At 31.3% G+C, this 19,270-nt stretch overlaps 1 protein-coding gene across 1 annotated transcript in view; it reads left to right on the plus strand.

Moving 5' to 3' along the window:
* Positions 1-18,489, plus strand: part of LOC127718411 (nephrocystin-3-like) — a 49,651-nt gene extending 31,162 nt beyond the window's left edge. Inside the window, exons 18-30 of the mRNA XM_052224424.1 lie at positions 114-278; positions 1,398-1,498; positions 2,083-2,205; positions 3,053-3,153; positions 4,512-4,609; positions 5,247-5,488; positions 6,498-6,576; positions 6,944-7,077; positions 9,032-9,203; positions 10,403-10,471; positions 11,855-11,980; positions 14,453-14,578; positions 17,614-18,489. Of these exons, the coding sequence (XP_052080384.1) occupies positions 114-278; positions 1,398-1,498; positions 2,083-2,205; positions 3,053-3,153; positions 4,512-4,609; positions 5,247-5,488; positions 6,498-6,576; positions 6,944-7,077; positions 9,032-9,203; positions 10,403-10,471; positions 11,855-11,980; positions 14,453-14,578; positions 17,614-17,751 (1,674 nt within the window). The 3' untranslated portion in view covers positions 17,752-18,489. The remainder of the gene's footprint in view (positions 1-113; positions 279-1,397; positions 1,499-2,082; positions 2,206-3,052; positions 3,154-4,511; positions 4,610-5,246; positions 5,489-6,497; positions 6,577-6,943; positions 7,078-9,031; positions 9,204-10,402; positions 10,472-11,854; positions 11,981-14,452; positions 14,579-17,613) is intronic.
* Positions 18,490-19,270: the final 781 nt, after the last annotated feature.

Raw genomic sequence — 19,270 nt, forward strand, 5'->3', positions numbered from 1 at the left:
CATAACAGAAATTTCTTGATTTACAGTATCCTGTATTCCAAAAAAAATTATAAACTTTGACCCAGACTAGATATGGTTCATCCAAATGTATTAAGACATTTACTCTATTTCAGATATTAAGATTTATATATGTGAGTCGCTGTGGTTTAAGAGAGAGTGAGCTGCTTGATCTGATGCCAAATTTGTCATCCAATTTCTTAACATTGTTCACAGAAATTCTCTTTCATCATCTTATAATAAAGTACCAAGGAGGACTACTCATGTTTGCACATCAGCAGGTAAACCATTTATTATACCTCTAAATTCATTTTAAGTAACATATTTTCACTTACTATGCTACATCAAAGTTATTTATATCTTCAGATTTCTATCTCCTTCTGATTTCTGTTTCCATATCATGTCTTTGAACTTAGTTTCGTATTAAAATTTTCATCCTTAAACTTTTCTTTCAAATTCTTATCAGTTTTGTGTTAAAGTCATCAAATTTGAAAATAGACATATTTCCTGCCTTTATTTCTGATAGGAAATTTAACTTTGATTTTATATGTGTTAGTATTTTCTGCTGGTATAGGATTATTGCATGTAATACTGTAAATTCATAAATTATTGCGTGCATTTATTATTGCGATTTTTAAAGATTGAACAAGAATGCGAGTTTAATTATTGCGGATTTAGGAAAAGCTACAAACAGATACATATATTTAATGTTTGAATGCGAATTCTTATTATTGCGATACTCAAGAAGTCGCATTATTCGCATTAATAAAAACCTCGCAATAATTTCTGAATTTACAGTATACAATATATTTCATACATAACCTTACCAAAAGCTGGTGTGCAATAATATATCATATGATACATGAAATAAGACTTGTTGGTGATGCCAAAATCGTGATGGAAAAGGTCAGGTAGGAATTGCTGTATAAGGATGTTCGCTCCTCTTGTTTTTGAATTTTTTCCTGATATTTGGAATCCTCTGGTTTTATTCATGTAGTACCATTAAAAATGTTTGCCCACTAACCCCTACTTTTCTTTCCATAATTTGATTACATATAGTTTAAAATGCCATCTTTGAAAATCTTATTAAATCCTTGTTATTTTTTCATAGTTTTTGACAGAAAAAAGATGCCAATATAAAATGTATGAAAAATCTAGAGAGAATTATTTCCCGCCAATTTTTCAATGGCTTATATCTGGAAAACAAGCTCACAGACACTTCATTTTTTTCTGCTTTTATAGTTCCTTTATTTATATACTATCAATTTAAAACAGTCTTTTAAAAAGCTTGTTATTTTGAAACAGAGTAGCGAACATCCTTAAAAAAAATACATTTACAGATGTAGCCATTAAAAATTAATTTCTGAAACATATATTTTCAATGATATTTTTTTTTTCAGGTTGAAAAGGCAGCATTTGAGTATTGTTTTGGTAAAGAGGAGGCCAAGCTTATCCCACAATATAGACAAAATTTAATTCAGTATTTTTCAAATTCCTTAAGGTGAGTATAAAGAAAACATGTGAATATGTACATAATATATGTATGTTGTAAGAAAATGCAGAATTTATTTGCACCTGCTTTATGAATAATAATAAAAGAGACTCGCCAAGTTTTTAGAATTGAAAATAGATTAAGATAGCACAGTCTTTCTATAGTTTTTGCTCCTCATATAACAAAATCTTTCATTTTCTTTCTTTTCATTATCTTATTTTAAAATTGAAAAACTTTCAATTGGTTGACCGTTATGGAATATCTGTTTCACAGGTTACAAAGGATATGTTCCAATTGTTGTAAGCACAATTCTGTCCTCTTTTCTATGAATGTGACCTACCCAATAAGACTTATTACCGAATTTATGTGTCACATGTGAAGTAGGATCTACTTACCCTTCTGGAGCACCTGAGATCTCCATGTCTCTCACTTAAGTTTTCTATGCTGTGTTTTATATACTGTTGTCTGTCTTTTTGTCCTTTTCTATTTTTACCATGGTGTTGTCATTTTAATTTTGACTTGAATGCCCCTTTGTATCTTTTGCCTCTCTTTTACAATCATCCATGAAAAAATAATTATAAAATTCATTGTAGTCCAGGGAAGACATCATGTAGAGTTTCTGATGAGTTGCCATGGTTACTTAGACAGTCACAAGAAAAAGAAGAATTACAGCAATGTTTACTGAATTTATGTGTTTTCCAAAGGTTATATTCCAGGTATGTATTAAAATACAGTAGGTAAGGGTTGCCATGGTTACTTGCACTAACCTCAAGAAGAAGAAGCATTTTGGCAACGTTTTTTTTACCTTGTATTATAGTGTAGATATATATATATATATATATATATATATATATATATATACAATATTTTTATAGAGTAGGAAAATATGAAACTTATGTACATGCTTAAAAAACAGAACACTGTACACTGTACAAATATTATTTTTATAAGTTTATTTTTCAATTAAACATTGATCTAAAACATGTGGTTATTTTACTTCCCAGCTGTTGAATTTGTGTTTCTATTAAATCTACATTACTTAAAAATGTTCCTCTGTTTCAAGATAACAAGCTTTTTTAAAAGACTGTCCCAAATTTATTTTGTATATAAATTACGGAACTTGAAAATGAGATTTTCATAAACTATTGTAATAAAATTATAAAAGAAATGTAGGGGTTAGCAGGCAAATTATTCATCCGCATTATGTTTTCTGTTCAACTGTAAACCTATAGTAGAAACGTCGATTGCAGGATAAAAAATTTAACACAACACATTTTAATCATAAGAATGACATCAAATTTCTACCAAACAAAAAAAGAAATGTGAGATGGTTTTATAAATACCATGTGGACGAAGAGTGAAAAAAGGATATTTCCAAATTATTTTTGATAAAAAATGTGTTGCATGTTTTATTATTCTGATTAATAGAAAAAGATGGAAAATATTGAGCGGACATATTGATTATCATACAGCATTTTTTCTTCTCATAAATAAAACATAATTTTTCATTAGTTTGAGTCCAGAAAATATTTTCATGTGATAAAAGAAGTTTCATTTTTACAGAGGCAGATGTCCTGAGATATTATCTTATTGGCAGTTTGTAGCAGCAGATAAAAACACCATGGCACAACTTTACTTCAACGCTACGAGGAAAATGGAGGAAAGTAAGTTCCTGTTGATATTTGTTTCAACTAATGTGGATTCACTTCTAAATTGATACAAACTTTATTTGGAAAAACTACAGAACATCACGACACAGACCGTTCTATAAATAACTTTTTATTTTTGTTTTCAATTTCTATTTCTCCTTTCATTTCTATTTATATAATTATTAAACCACATCCCCCTTAAGTAACTTTCGAAGTCCACACAGACTGTATATATTTTTTCTGATGGCATCTGTCCTAATTTATATATATAATGACACCACTCATGTGGTGAAATATGTAGACAAATAATCTTATATTCATGTGGTATCACATGGGTGTTGTTGTGTTTGATTTCTATAATGTGGATTCAGTTAATTTGGTGTATTGTGGAAAAATTCTATTTTTTCGTGGATATTTGTTTTCATGGTTTTGCTAAATTACTGCATATAAGCCTATAGAAAATTTGTACTTTGTTTAACATTTAAAGGAGTAGGCCCAGTAAGACCCCTTTTTGACCCCAAAATATAGCATTTTTACAAATTTGTTAAAATGTAAACTTTTAGCTATTTATTGCATTGGAAAGAAGAATACTTCGGTTCCATAAATATGGGCTGTTTTTGACAATACAATGCACATGCATCAGGAAATAACATCATACATTCATGCAATATTACTGAAATCTTCACAATTTTAGCATTTGTGCTAATTTTAATGCGGTTTTTGTCTAAAATGGAAGTGGTTGCATTTGTGTTCAGTCTTAATATTTAAATATATGTTGTATTTGATGATAATACATAACATATAAAGGTTGAGACTGAACACGAATGCGGCCATTTTCATTTTAGACAAAAACCATCTGAAAAGTGATATTTTATGGCATATTTGATAGATTTTTCATATTCAAGCTTGAATTTGAGCCTCTTTGATGAGCAAATCAGTTAAAATCTTTAACATAAACTAATTGAATCGACTGAAGAAGACACTTAATTGTATAAAAAATGTCAAAAATCTTTCATCAGATGTACATCGAATATAAATCCACAAACAGTGGTATCCTTCAAATAATAATGAAGCCACAGTATTTCAGAAGCTATTTTTCATACTTAGATTTGAAAAAGAGTTATCAAAATTGTTTTTACAATGCAACCAAAGAATATTAGGAAAACATATGTAAAAGAGAGGCAAAAGATACCAAAGGGACATTCAAACTCATAAGTCGAAAATAAACTGACAACGCCATGGCTAATAAATAAACAAAACACAACATAGAAAACTAAGAACTAAGCAACGCAAACCCCACCAAAAACTGGGGGTGATCTGAGGTGCTCCAGAAGAGTAAGTAATTAAAATATTAATTCATAATTCTTTTGCAGTGGTTGGCCAGTATGGTGGACTGATTACCTTAGAGAGAATAGCAGACCTTTATGATTCATTAGGGCATTTCTTAAAAGATCTAGGTCAACTCAACCAGGTAAATATTTTTAAGTCTGGGCCCAGAATTAAATTTGTATTCTTTAGATGTAGGTCAAATCAACCTAGTAAATTATTTTATATAGGTCAGCTCAAACAAATAATAATTATTAAATGGCCACTATGAAAGTAGGGAGTAAACTGGTTTTACTCCTGTCTTTCCATCCTTCTGTCTGTTAGCCCATGTTTCTACCCATCTCATTTTTATCAAGAACTACAAATCACAGCTTCCTGAAATTTGGTGCCCTATAATTGCTAACTATTACATCATGTGGTCTCTGTTGGATAGTTGTCTCATTAGCAATTTTACCATTATTATATTTCAGTGGGATGCATTTTCATATTCAATACTCTTCAACTTTCTCTTTACCAAATACTTATATTTTCTTAAGACCTATTTCTACTCAAATTTCTTTGATGTGCATGTAGAAAAGGCAAGGTTGTTTAGTAAATACCACCCCCAGTATTTACCACTGGTATTAACTGCCCCCGTCAATACTCTTCAAGTAGGCAATACTGGCAAATACTGGTCCATTGAAATTTTCATGGTTTTTTTGACAGAATTAACTTTCAATTTTAATCTATTATTTTATTTTTTAAGTTATTTAAGTTTATTAAGTTTTTTCTTATTTTTTCAGGCTGTATCAGCTTTGCAGAAGGCTCTTGAAATAAGAGAGACAACTCTTCACCCAGATCATCCAATAGTTGCTAGGACACACCATATACTAGCAGGACTTTATGCACAATGGGGTAAATTCTCCACTGCTGAGGACTTTTATAAACAAGCTCTGGCTCTGTATGAGAATGAGTATGGCATGGATCATCCTCTGGTTGCAACAGAACTGGAGGCTCTAGCTCAGTTATATCAGAGACAAGACAGGTAAAAGTTACCATTTAATTCCTAATCTAAATTCAAGAGCTGGATTGGGATCAGGTACTACAAATAAAATGAAGGCCGCCGTTATCTCCTGCTATTTCTGTAGATTCAAAATTATTAATGGAGTACTAATTCAGATGGTTTCATGGTATCTGCAAATTAAAGGTTTCCTCAAAACTGACTTTGTTGCAGAATTAGTTAAAAACTTGAAGTCAAGTATCAGTGAAAACAAAATTTTTCTCAATCCAAAAAAATTTGGTACCCATGAGTTCACAGTTTTGTAGAAAAAAAAACCTCTTGATTTTATTATACCCCCGCTTTAAAAAAGTGGGGGTATACTGTTTTACCTCTGTCTGTCTATCCATACGTCCGTCCATCCGTCAGTCCGTCCGTCCCATGAATATTTTTCGTCGCATCTTTCTCAGGAACTACATTACACGGATTTCTGAAATTTGGTTTCAGGGTTTATATAAGTCAGCTATACCGTGTGATACGTTTTCTGATTCATCACTCAACAACAAATGCATATTTGGGCTGGGGTATCATCAGTGAGCAGTAGCTCGCAGTTTCACTTGTTCTTAAACTGTATCAAAATGCAGAAACTATTGTATATTATGCAATTACTGAACAATTATTGCGTGATATATAACAATTTTTGCATTCTAGTGAACAAAAAACAAAATTTATCTTAACACTGAGAATTCAATTGTTCTACTTAATGTAGTATGTATCCGGTTCCATTTTGGCTGTAATAAAAAAATAAAAGAATTATAATTATACATTATATCAAGTATTTTGCAATGCACTCATTTCTGGTTATACAGTAATATTATTGTAGATAACGTTAATGTGACCATTTATGACATATAGAATTCCTTGTATATTTATTATTTTCAGTCCAGCAAAAATCATAGGATTTATTGATAAAACAGTTCCAGAATTTTAATACCATTTGTAAAATGTGCCAAACAAGAAACAATTTCAAGTTATTGTATTATTATTGTATTTTCAGGCATGACCAAGCTGATCCTCTTAAGAAAAGATCTGTGAATATCAGAAAGAAACAAAAATCTCCTAAAGTCACACCTATGGTAAATATTTTTAAAAAGTTTTTTTTTTTAAGGAAAAATGCAATATATGGATGGAATCAATCCACGAGAAAAAAGGAATCAATCCACATGTCGAAAAACCGTAGGACATTTTGAGAGGCTTAAATGAAAGGAATAAGTAATTTAATAGATTTAAAACAAATGAACAATTTCTTGTCCGCTGGAAAATGTCGAACATAAAAAGAATTGTTTATTATACAACCAGTATTATTCTGTATTTTTGTATTTCTTGCTTTTTGTTGTATAAAACATAGGAAACCCAACCTGTAAATGGGTATAAATTTACACTGAAATTAAGTTTTTTTTATCATGTAATTTTTATCTGTTATCTTCATTCTGTAAATTTCAGCAAACCCAAGCTAAAACTGTCGTACAGAGAAGAGCTCTACAGCTAGAGGAGTTAGCTCTAGGACCGGACTCGCCTGATAATGCCAGAATACTCAATGAACTTGGTGTCTTATATTATCTACAGAATGACTTTGAGTAAGTTTTGTGTTTATTCTGTCTGCATCATATGCATTATAGTATAAATACCAGTGACAGATCAGATGGCAAGTCCAACTAGATTTAAGGATAGATTTATTATTAATAGAAATATTAAATTCAAAACCTTTACTTATTTTTCCATTTAAAAGTGGGTTTAAATGTAATGAAGAAAAAAGAAGAAATGATGTGTCTAATTTAATGAATAGTTTTATAGGTTCTGGATGGGGGGGGGGGGGGGGGGGGGGTTCCTTCATTTCTGTATTCTTTATATTTTTAGGCCATTTTTCTCAATTATTTATACTTTTTGTCCATTATATTCTCTATTCTTTATATTTTAGCACCTCATTATTCTTTATTCTTTATTGTTTTGGTTCATTATTCTTCTGTAAACCCCCATCCACACCCTCCTACATGTACAATGAACCGCCTATGCTCACCCACACTAGGGACTACTGTGGATTCATGTATTTTTGTGGATACCAATTTTGATAGATTGAGGAATAATTGTATTTTCATGGATATTTGATTTCATGGTTAAGGTGACAAGTACGTAAATGGATGATCCAGAGAAATTTTATAAAATTTTGCATATAGCTAGAGCATGAGGAATGCACATGAACATCGAAACAATTATATATATAACTTTTAAACTTTCTGAGCTATAGCAAATTAAATATCAGGAAAATGATAGATCAGATATATAAAACACAAGTAAATATGGAAAAAAGTTCAGCAATTTTGACTTAAAATTAACATTTCTCCAAATCCTGTCATACGAATTTTCTTTAAAAATTATATGTTATTGTTTCTGAAATTTATATTATCAATAAAACTGAATTTTAGTGGCAATATCATAACAATTTTAAAGAAAATTTGTAGGTCACATTTTTGAGAAAAAGCAATTTAAATTCAAAATCTTCAATTTTTTTGGGATATTTACGTACATTCTATACATTTGTACTTCTTGCTATAAAATATTCAATTTGCTATATATCCGAAAGTATAAAAATTACAAAAACCAAATCCATGTAAATTAGTATTCCATGAATAATAATGAAGCAACAGTATAAGTAATGGGAAAATCCACATACTGCAAATTCAGAAATTATTGCGTGCATTTATTATTGCGATTTTGTCATTTTAAACCAAAATGAGATTATTATTTTTGCGATACTAAGAAAAATTCCGCTTCATTCATATAAAAAAAAATCCAAAACGCAAGTTTAAATTATTGCGATTACAACTCTTTCGCATTTTTCGCAATAATTTCTGAATTTACAGTAAAAAAAAATTGAGAATGGAAATGGGAAATATGTCAAAGAGACAACAACCCGACCAAAGAGCAGACAAAAGCCGAAGGCCACCAATGGGTCTCCAATATAGCGAGAAAATCCCGCACGGGGAGGTGGTCCTCAGCTGGCCCTCAAACAAAATCGTGCACTAGCTCAGTGAAAATGGACGTCATAAGTGTACTAAGTTCCCTAAAGAAAAAAAAAATTAACAAAATAAAGCCACTGATTAGGTTGGTAGGGGTTTCAAGTAATTGTTTTTCAGGTGTGTTTCAGCTTATGTTACTAGAGCACACCTGCACAGTTGCTAAATATTTAGCTATCATACATGCCAACTAAATCTCCATGGGGGATTTTAAGCGCAAGAGGACTTAATGCTCCTCTAATATTGTCATAAGTGTTCTTAATCTACTTCTATATTTTTTGAATGTGTATATTATATATGTGCTTAAATACCCTTTTAACTCATTTGAATGCCTGTTTTGAGGTCTTCAGTTTATATAATAAAGAATTTCAAAATTCAGGTCAACAACTCTCATGAGGGATATCTCCCATAAATAGGGATAGTTGGCAGGTCTGAGCTATGCCGTATGGTATTGAAAAAGTTTTGCATAACAATGGAATGTTTTAAAAATTTAATTCCTTGTTGTTTTTCTATACAGAACTGCTGAATCATTTTTCAAGAGAGCTTTGGAGATGAGAGAGAGCACGTTGGGACCAGATCATTTAGATTTGGCTCAATCTCTGAATAATCTAGCTGCTTTATATAATGACAGGAAACAGTTCAATAAGGCAGAGCCTCTGTATGAAAGGGCTCTAGATATCAAAACTAAGGTAGGTAACAGAGAGAACGAACTAGCTACTTCATACAATGACAGGAAACAGTTCAATAAGGCAGAGCCTCTGTATGAACGGGCTCTAGATATCAAAACTAAGGTAGGTAACAGAGAGAACGAACTAGCTACTTCATACAATGACAGGAAACAGTTCAATAAGGCAGAGCCTCTGTATGAACGGGCTCTAGATATCAAAACTAAGATAGGTAACAGAGAGAACGAACTAGCTTCTTCTTGAAATGACAGGGAACAGTTCAATAAGGCAGAGCCTCTGTATGAATGGGCTCTAGATATCAAAACTAAGATAAGTAAAAAAAATCAAAAATAGAATAGAAAAACAAAGGATATGGGGTATCTATCCATGACACAAAATCAGTACATGCACAGCAAAAAAACTCACAAAAAGCAAAGTAACAGAGCTTTTATTGTTGTTCTTCATCTGAAATATATCAAACAGCAAACAATTGTTTTTTATCACCAACCATGAGAAATCAATGTCAGAATGCACATAAAAATCAAAAACACCAAAATGGCAAAATTTGATGTAGGGCACCACTAGTTCTAATCAGAAATAAATTTGTTGAAGGCATAGATTGTGTTTCAAATTAGTTTCAATATTTGTATTTTAAGGAGAATAGAATGTTTAAAAATTTTCTGACTACACAAGCAGCGATGTTACAAGGAACATCAATTAACCGATACAGATTAACTATGCCACTCTAGCAAATGCAGGTTTACATATTTAGACATTCACAGGTTTTATAGATATTTTAAACCAGTCACATTTCTCCCAGGTTTTATAGAGATTTTAAACCAGTCATATTTCTCACAGGTTTTATAGATATTTTAAACCAGTCATATTTCTCACAGGTTTTATAGAGATTTTAAACTAGTCTTATTTCTCACAGGTTTTATAGAAATTTTAAACCAGTCATATTTCTCACAGGTTTTATAGAGATTTTAAACCAGTCATATTTCTCACAGGTTTTATAGAGATTTTAAACCAGTCATATTTCTCACAAGTTAATTATCGTCCACCTGATACAAATGCTGTTTTTTTTTTTTTTTTTTGTAGCTTGAAGCTTGCTTCCAAATTCTACATAGGACTCTTATATTTTTCTGTGATTATCTTTTTATAACACCAATAAACATATCATCATTTCTTTGTTCTGTAGTAGTTTTATTTTCTATTTTTAGTATTTAAGCACCAACCATGAGAGTGTAGCCTCCATTATCAACCATTTAGCTATGCTGTATAGAAAACAGGTAAGCATTTAAAATTATAAGGAAATCAAGTCGAAAAGGTGAATTTTGTAATAGGTAACATTTATTTTTTGCATTATCACTAGCCTGTCAACACTGAGGTTGTGAGTTCGACACCCCCCCCCCCCCCCCACGAGGCAGGTGCGTTCTACTCTAATCTTAATTGACTAGGTTTGTCAATTTTTTAACCCCAATGATTCAGTCCCTCCCTGTAGTCGATCTCTTCTACTTGCGAGGGCCTGAATTCCTAACACGATAAAAACTCTTCACGAATCCTGGATTGTGATTGGTGCCCTGTAGAAGAGGTGACCAATCAGCAATCATCTCAAATTTATCGAGATAGGTAAATCCCGAGCTAATTCCGAATGATTGTTTGAAGATTTTTCATTGTCTATGTATTGAGGCGTTAATGGAGTAATTGTAGATCAGCGGAATATAACGACTGAATTATTCGGGTTATCAATTATCCTGCTGCAGGTTGTTATTCTCCCCAGGCACTCCTTCTTCCTCTTCCAGTAAAAATTGACCGCCACCATATAGATGATAATGCTGAAATTTGCATATCCATTTAACACTAACAATTAATCAATCGATTTATTTATTTTCGCAAGTAGCAAAGTTATGTAGAATAATAATTGTTTATCATTAGAACTGTAATCATACATACTAAAACTTTCCAACCACAATAAAAATAGCTAGAAGGAACCACATATGACAAAAAAAAAAAAAAAAAACAGGGCAAAATCTGCAAGCTTTTTCAGAACTAAAAATTAGTTAATACCTGTATATAAAAACAAAAACAAAAACAACAAGATAAGTTATGATTGCCAATGAGACCTATGTAAACCAGAAACAAAATGGTGTATTATGTTTTTTTGCAGTTTTTTTTACCATGTTACATTTAATGCTTGAGTCTGTGTCCACTCAACTCTTAGAAACTTCAATTTTGTGTTATTATTTATAACAATATTTCTGAACTCTTCCAAATGCTAACTTTAAAAAGTAAAATAACAAAAATACCGAACTCCAAGGAAAGTTCAAAATGGAAAGTCCCTTACCAAATTAAATGACAAACACATCGAACGAATGGATAACAACTGTCATATTCCTGACTTGGCACAGGCATTTCCTTATGTAGAAAATGGTGGATTAAAATGTGTCTATGATAAGAAATATATTTGCAGAATGTCAAATTGTGAAAAAAAATTTGTAGTTTTTATTTTAATTGTAATTTTAGAAGTTATACCCATTCCTTTGGTCAAAAGCAAATAATAATTTGAAATTGTGATTGCCTAAATATTTTGCAATGAAAGTTTTTCATGTTTACAGCAGGACAAACTTGTAGAAAATAAATTTTATATAAATGATACTTGGTATTAATTGTAGGGTAAATTTGATAAGGCTTTACCATTATACAAACAAGCTGTAGAAATCAGGGAGAAAACATTTGGATCATATCATCCCTCTGTAGCAACGGCATTAGTGAACCTAGCTGTATTATATTCTCAACAGGTTGGTAGTTTGCATTAATATAGTATATCTCTGATAAATATACACTGTATAGGCCTTTAACAATTGTAACTGTCATTGAAAATTATCCCATAGGTATAAAACCACTAATTCATAGCCCCATTGCTTTCTATGTTAAATTCTGCAATTTCAAGCATTAATGGCTACTTTGTCCTAAGTTCAAATAAAGTGGCAGTCATTTCATGTCAAAACTATACCTTATCCTAACTTATGCTGAAAAATTCAACATACCTTTAACTGCATTATTAGAGCGTACTGGTTCCCCGAAGTTTGATAGTACAAAAACAGGTACTTCTGATGTGAACAACAGGGAAAATGTGCCCTCCTATTATAATTTTATATTCTTCTTTATTATTCAAAATGAACTTTCAACAAGAGTTCTACAGTGATCCCAAGTCCCCAAGCTTTCATTTAAATACCAAAGCTACCCAAATATTTCACCTATTGACAAAGATACAGCTATGCATAGGAACTATTTTGTTTGACTTATGTACTACTTTCTTGTATGTTCTTTCCAACCGGGCCTGAATTAGTGGTTCTATAGCTTTAGGAGAAAAGCTTTATTTTCTAATTTGTAAACGCAAGGGAATGTAAATCATTTATCAATATAATACAACAACAAAAAAGCCATGTGCACTTTTATTCAAATAGATAATACATGTATTTCATTTTAACTCAACAAAATTTTTTTTTGTCCAAAATCAACACTTTGATATAGGCAACCCGTCTTGCACATTTAATCTGTAAATTAATTTTTAAAAAAAGCAATAAAAATCCACCCGTATTCATTTAGATATCAAATCAAACAGACCTATCTATAAATACCATGAAGAGGATCATAATAACACAACCAAGTAATTGATAACCCAACTGTTTCTCAATATGTTTTTTAAGCTTTATGCATAATGATATTTGATACATTTCTGACAAAACCATTTTCACATTCTTGTTAATTTTACTACATTTTCATTTAGTTTTATATTCTTTCTTACCATACATTTGGTATGAAAAATCTTGAGACACATTTCTGGTCAAAATTTTTGAAAATCTTGTGTCATAAATAAGCACACAGACTGATCTATTTATTGCCATGATTTTATTGTTTTTGTAAATTTTGTTATTTTGAATATGACCAGGGAATGTCGTAAGTAGATACAAGTGATTATACCCCCGCTTTAAAAAAGTGGGGTATACTGTTTTACCTCTGTCTGTCCATCCGCCCGTCCCATGAATATTTTTCGTCGCATCTTTCTCAGGAACTACATCATAAGGATTTCTGAAATTTGGTTTCAGGGTTTATATGAGTCAGCTATACTGTGTGATGCGTTTTCAGATTCATCACTCAACAACAAATGCATATTTGGGCGGGGATATCATCAATGAGCAGTAGATCACAGTTTCACTTGTTTTATCTTAATATCTTACCTCCTATACACTTTTAAGAATATCATTGGTTAAAAGCAAACACATGGGAGCCGTGTATATTTAATATTAATATTAGGTCAGTGGGCTAGTTTTACTTTAAATACATGGTCAGTGGGCGTAGTTAGTAGTAGAGTTGCATTACTTTTATAAAAACAACACGGTGTTGTTCTTAATAAACATACATTATAATAATACATATAGAATACTGTGGATTCATTTATTTTTGTGGGTATCAATTTTCGTGGGTTTAAGAAAACTTACATGTTCGTGGATATTTAATTTCGTGGTTTTGCCGAAGTCTGCATACAAGCCTATAGAAAAGTTGTTATTCGTTGAACATTTAATTTCGTGGTTCACCTGTAACCATGAAATCCAGGAAAAATGGTATCCAACAAATAATAATGAATCCACAATAACAATACATTGTCTCGAAATATAAATTTTATTTGTACAAGGGTTAGAAACAGGTAGAAAGCAAGGCTTTGCTTAGCGTTTCTATCCTGTTTTGAGCCGAGTACAAATAAAATTTATATTTCAAGACAACGTATGGTTATTCTTTATATACTGCAACTCCTACAACTGTTCTAAATGAAATATTTAGGGTAAAAACCATCATTTTTTAATTTGTAGCGAACAACGTAAAAATTCTGTGAACCTGTACTTTTAATGACATCATAAATAAAACTCTACGGAAACGCATTGTCAACATCATAAACGAGGTGATATACCGTCAGTGACTGTATATCACAAATGATTATACGGTCAATGTAATTTGACTGCACAAATAGCACAGCTGCAGTATATATAATTATATTTGTTCATGCTTTTAGACAAAAACATGTCTTAGAGACGCTGACATTCTCACTGTCAATAATCGAATGTTCTGTTTAATGCTGTGTTAGAATTGTTATATCAAGATTTATAACTATGTCCTAATTCCCTATATTAAAATATGATGAATTTGCTGACCCCGTATATATCGTATTAGGTCACTAGCACAATGTAACTAATAATGTTTTTATTTTGTAGAACAAATATGCAGAAGCAGAGCCAATGTATGATAGAGCGTTGAAGATTTACGATGAAAGTCTGGGTCCTCAGCATCCTCGTGTGGCAGAAACACTACGCAATCTGGCTGTCATGAAATACGAAATGGTACATTATAGATTTAGCTTAGATAATTGTTTCAAACTAAACCAACTATTTTAAAATTTGAAGACCAACTTGACAGGCACCCAAACACCACAAATAAGACAAGGAAATAAAATCATAGATACTAGGTTTAAAATTTACCAAAGGCTCATCAGTGACGCTCGAATCAACAAAGTTTAAAATGCCGTATAGAGCATGAAGTTAAAGAGCATCTAGGACCCAAAACTCTATAAGGTTTTTCCAAATACATCTGAAGTAATCTATTCCTCGGGGTAGAAAATCCTAAGTATTTCCAAAAATAGGAAGTATTGTCATTCCCTCCTACAATAGTGTTTTTTAATTAAAATATTTTTACACATATAAGATATCTTAAAATCAGGTAGAAAAAATAAAGAAAAACAGGAAAACAAAAAAGAAAAGAAAAGAAAGATATATTTAAAGCAACTTAAAAACTATTAATGATTTTATGATAATACTTGTCACACTTTAAACTATTTCGTAGCTTCATTAATTTTGTACAAGATAAAACACATTTCTTTCTAGATTTTATTGAAAGATAAACTCATCAGAGATACTAGGCTTAAAATTTTGTTTGCCAAATGCAGATTTCGTCTACAAAAGACTCATCAGTGTCGCTCCAATAAAAAAAGTTAAAAAGGCCAAATATAGTACGAAGTTGAGCAGTAAATTGATGTGTAAGCGTTACCAATTCACTCACTTATTTAGACTTGTATTCAATTTGTCTTTTTTACACATCAAGAAACTCCAGAAAAAATACTTTTACTCCTATACTGTAAACCAACTACCGTTAAATTCGTTAAATAAGCCGCAGGTTTTTTTCTCTGTCATTGTCCCTGCGTTTTATACTCAGGTGCGCTTTATGTATGTATTTTTTTCAGTTTCAGGGCAAGCGTGAAAAAAAATATATCTGGATTTTTTTTTTATGGAGACCGTCAGATTGTCAAGTGCTTGCAGTGACTTGATAAATTGTTCATGTGGCATATTTTGTTATGAATAAAAATATATATACTTTATCATTTGTTCTTTATTTCATTGTTGGCTTACAAGTTGATAACCATGTGTTTATTACATAAACAAAGAAAGATAACTGTGTTTGAAAGAGGTACCATACAGGATATTAATTGTGTATTTACAATAAATATGTAATTGTTTGTTGTTGTAATGTGTTTTTAAATAAAAATCTCCTTTAGAAATAATAAAGGAAGTGATTGTGTTTCTTTCCAATATTTCAAGTCTCTTTTAATGACGATGGTGATAACCATGCGCTGAAATGAACCCTTTAAAGTGTTTCATAAACAAAGAAAGATAAGCGTGTTTGAAAAGAGGTACCATACAGGATATACTATTGAGGAGTAACTGCTTGTTGTTTTGTCGTTTCAAAATGAAATATCTTTATGAAATATTGTAGCCACATATTGGTGTAAGAAATAAAAAAAATGAATATTAATTTTCATAATTCAATATGCTAAGACATTTATATATCGCCGTCTTATTTGAATTCCCCTTTCCGTGGCCCATCTCACTTTCAGTTAAAAATAGACAATGACTTGCAGAAACTGAATGGTTTTGTTCGTACTTTTCAACCAAGTTTAAATTGAAAAATGTTTGTTACTTATAAAACTTAAACTTTTATTTTATAAACAACAATAAAATTCTTTAGATTTAATTTAATAAATTTTTTTCCTGACTTATGGGTGAACAGTTTTCACACGTGGGTACAGGTAAGTAGGTCATAATCAAGGTAAACAATGGCAGTTTTATGGCTTGGGTAACCTTTAATGAATACCTTTTCAAGATTAATTAAAATCCTTGATTCCAATTCAAACAATAAACGAGCAATCAACACCGAACTAATTTTAATCAAAACAACAAGGTTCAATGGACACCCAAGCTGTCAACACATGGCCATTGTTGACAAAAAACAACTAATGAATCTGGCATGATTAAAACAATAAGAAAACTATAATAATTTTATTAACATTTATTTATTTTAATATGAAACAAATAATTATATACAAAATGACTTTCAACTTTCTCAACAATCTGAAAATAAAAATGAAACATGTTACGGAGTGAGTTACAAGAAGGAGTGTACATTCATTACGCTAAGGTCAGTAGAATGCATGTACGTTTTCATCAGGGTGCGCTCTATATTCAGGTGCGTTTTATGTGAGGACAAAAACACTTCTTCCCCTAAAAAACGGCCCTGCGCCTTATTTAGGGGTGCATTTTATTTTCCGCCAAGTATGGTAAGCAGATCTTTTATTTCACCTTAAACCCTTTCTAGCCAACTTCGCCACTTTTTTCTTATGGTATTTATATCTAAGTTTACACATTTTCGCTACTACTTATTATTTTTGAATAAATAACTCGTGAAAATAAGTTGATTTACAGTAATTCCTCAACTTTTTTTTTCAACAACCGTCGATTGTTAATAAAGTTTAAAAGTTTTGTAGTTAAACACAGTACATGAAATCAAACCACCATGTTGTTTATAATGGTAACGAAAGTAATCCTATGAACAGAGTTTATATAAAAACAAACTGCCACTAAAATCACTGCCTTAAGGGCGTGGAACCAGTCATAGTAAATATGCCTGTGCATTTTCCTATGTGTTTGTTTATTTTACATTGTCTAGAGGTATAGGGGGAGGGTTGAGATCTCACAAAACATTTTTAGCCCTGCCGCATTTTTGCGCCTGTCCCAAGTCAGGAACCTGTAGCTTTTGTTAGTCTAGTTTGTTTTTTAAAATTTTGGTTCATTTGTATGTTTCAGAGATTAGTGTGGCGTCCATTTCACTGAACTAGCATACATTATTATAGGGGCCAGCTGAAGTCTGCCTTCTGGATTTTTTTGCTGCTTTGAAGACCTATTGGTGGCCCTGGGCTGTTTTCTCCTCTTTGGTCGGGTTGTTATCATTTGAACCATTCCCCATTTCTAGTCTCTCTTCTAACTACGCATATCATATAAGAATTATGAAAAGTAAGAAATTAACAGTTTATTTCCTGTTTTTATAGAAAGACTTTGAAGCTGCTGCTAAGTTGTACAAGAAAGCGACAGAAATTACGGAGAATGAGACGACGTACGGAGGCAAGGCATTGTCTATACAGAGTTCTAGTGGAGAATCTACACTTAAAAATATGATGAATTCTTGATGTTTACTTTATTTTAAATCAAAAACAATAAAGTTTGTATCTAAAATTAACTATTGTAAAAGCAGAAATTATTGTGAATTTTTGGTTTTGTCATATTTGTGAACTGTCTCATTGATGTATCCAAAATCTCATACATTATAAAATTGTGATGGAAATTAATTAGTCAATTCCAACTCCATTGCATGAACACTAGTTACTAGATCAAACATGTGTCAAGGTTTGCAGGGAAAAAGAATAATATTCTACGTTTCGTGACCCAACCTTTCAGTATATGATAAAATAACATAAGCACTAAGATAATTTTTTCAGTTAAAATTTAGGAGTACAGGCTAAATTAGTAGCTTAGTCTATTTGAAAGATGAAAATAGCACTCTGTATAATTTTTGGGTTGGAATCGCAAACCTTGTCAATCTTTTCCCCTGGTTTGATACCATGCACGGGAGGGTCTCTTCCTATATTAAGGTATATACATATGTGCCGCTAGAATGGGTCCCTTTTTTGATGCATCAAATATATCAATGGGGTGCAATTTTACCGAGGAAATATATCAATGGGTCATAATTTTTCAGTTTGTTGTGCAACGATCTTCACTGAATGGGTTATGATTTCGCTGTGAAATATATGTATAGGTAGGGATTTCACAATTATTCAATATATGAATGGGGGCTGTTTTTTAAGTCCCAGCTGCACAACTGTACCCAAAATCCCATGTTGAGACCCCCCCCCTGTGCTACCATGACAGAATCTTGACACAAAATCTCTTACTGTGACTTGACTATGGGTGTTACTGTTTACCTGTACCTATTGTTCAACCAGATTGAAACATTGACAATACAATAGGGACATTTAAATTGACCAGTTGGTATAGTTAGATTTAAATCCACCTTGATGCTACCTGTACAGTTTTTTATTCACCTAACCCAAAATTTCAGCATGCTTTTTTCCTGAAGTTTTTCTTGACCTAGGATTTTTCTATCAAAAAATTGAAAGGGTAGAAATATTTTTGGTTTTCATTGTTTTAAATACCCAGTATTGATAATATTTCTAAAATTTACCAAAAAATCTTAATCAGTAAAACATTTTATTAACTGCATATTAATATGTATGAAAATTAAAACTGTTTTTACATAATAAATGATTCTTTAAATTTTTAACCCTGATACATAGTATTGTCCAGTTGTCAGTGAAACAAGAAAGAGCTATCCAGGTGTTTTCAGTTTCAATTTTCAGATGGATTATATGTTGTGCATTTCTTTATAATGTCCCTTCAAGATTTTCATTTTGGATTATGATATTTAAAATATTTGAAATCTATTGGAATCAATGTGCATAACATATTGGATTCATTTTATTTGAATTCACTTCTCAGATGCCATTTTATAGTAAATTTTCTTCATAAAATGTGGCTTGTTTTTTCCAAGAATGGATTGTCATGAAGGTATCAAGAAGGAATAAATTCATTCAAAATGTGTTGTGCGGCTTTAACATGATGATGTACATGTAAAATTCATAATAAGAT

Source organism: Mytilus californianus, unplaced genomic scaffold, assembly GCF_021869535.1.
Source record: "Mytilus californianus isolate M0D057914Y unplaced genomic scaffold, xbMytCali1.0.p SCAF_10, whole genome shotgun sequence".
In the NCBI taxonomy this organism is placed as follows: domain Eukaryota; kingdom Metazoa; phylum Mollusca; class Bivalvia; order Mytilida; family Mytilidae; genus Mytilus; species Mytilus californianus.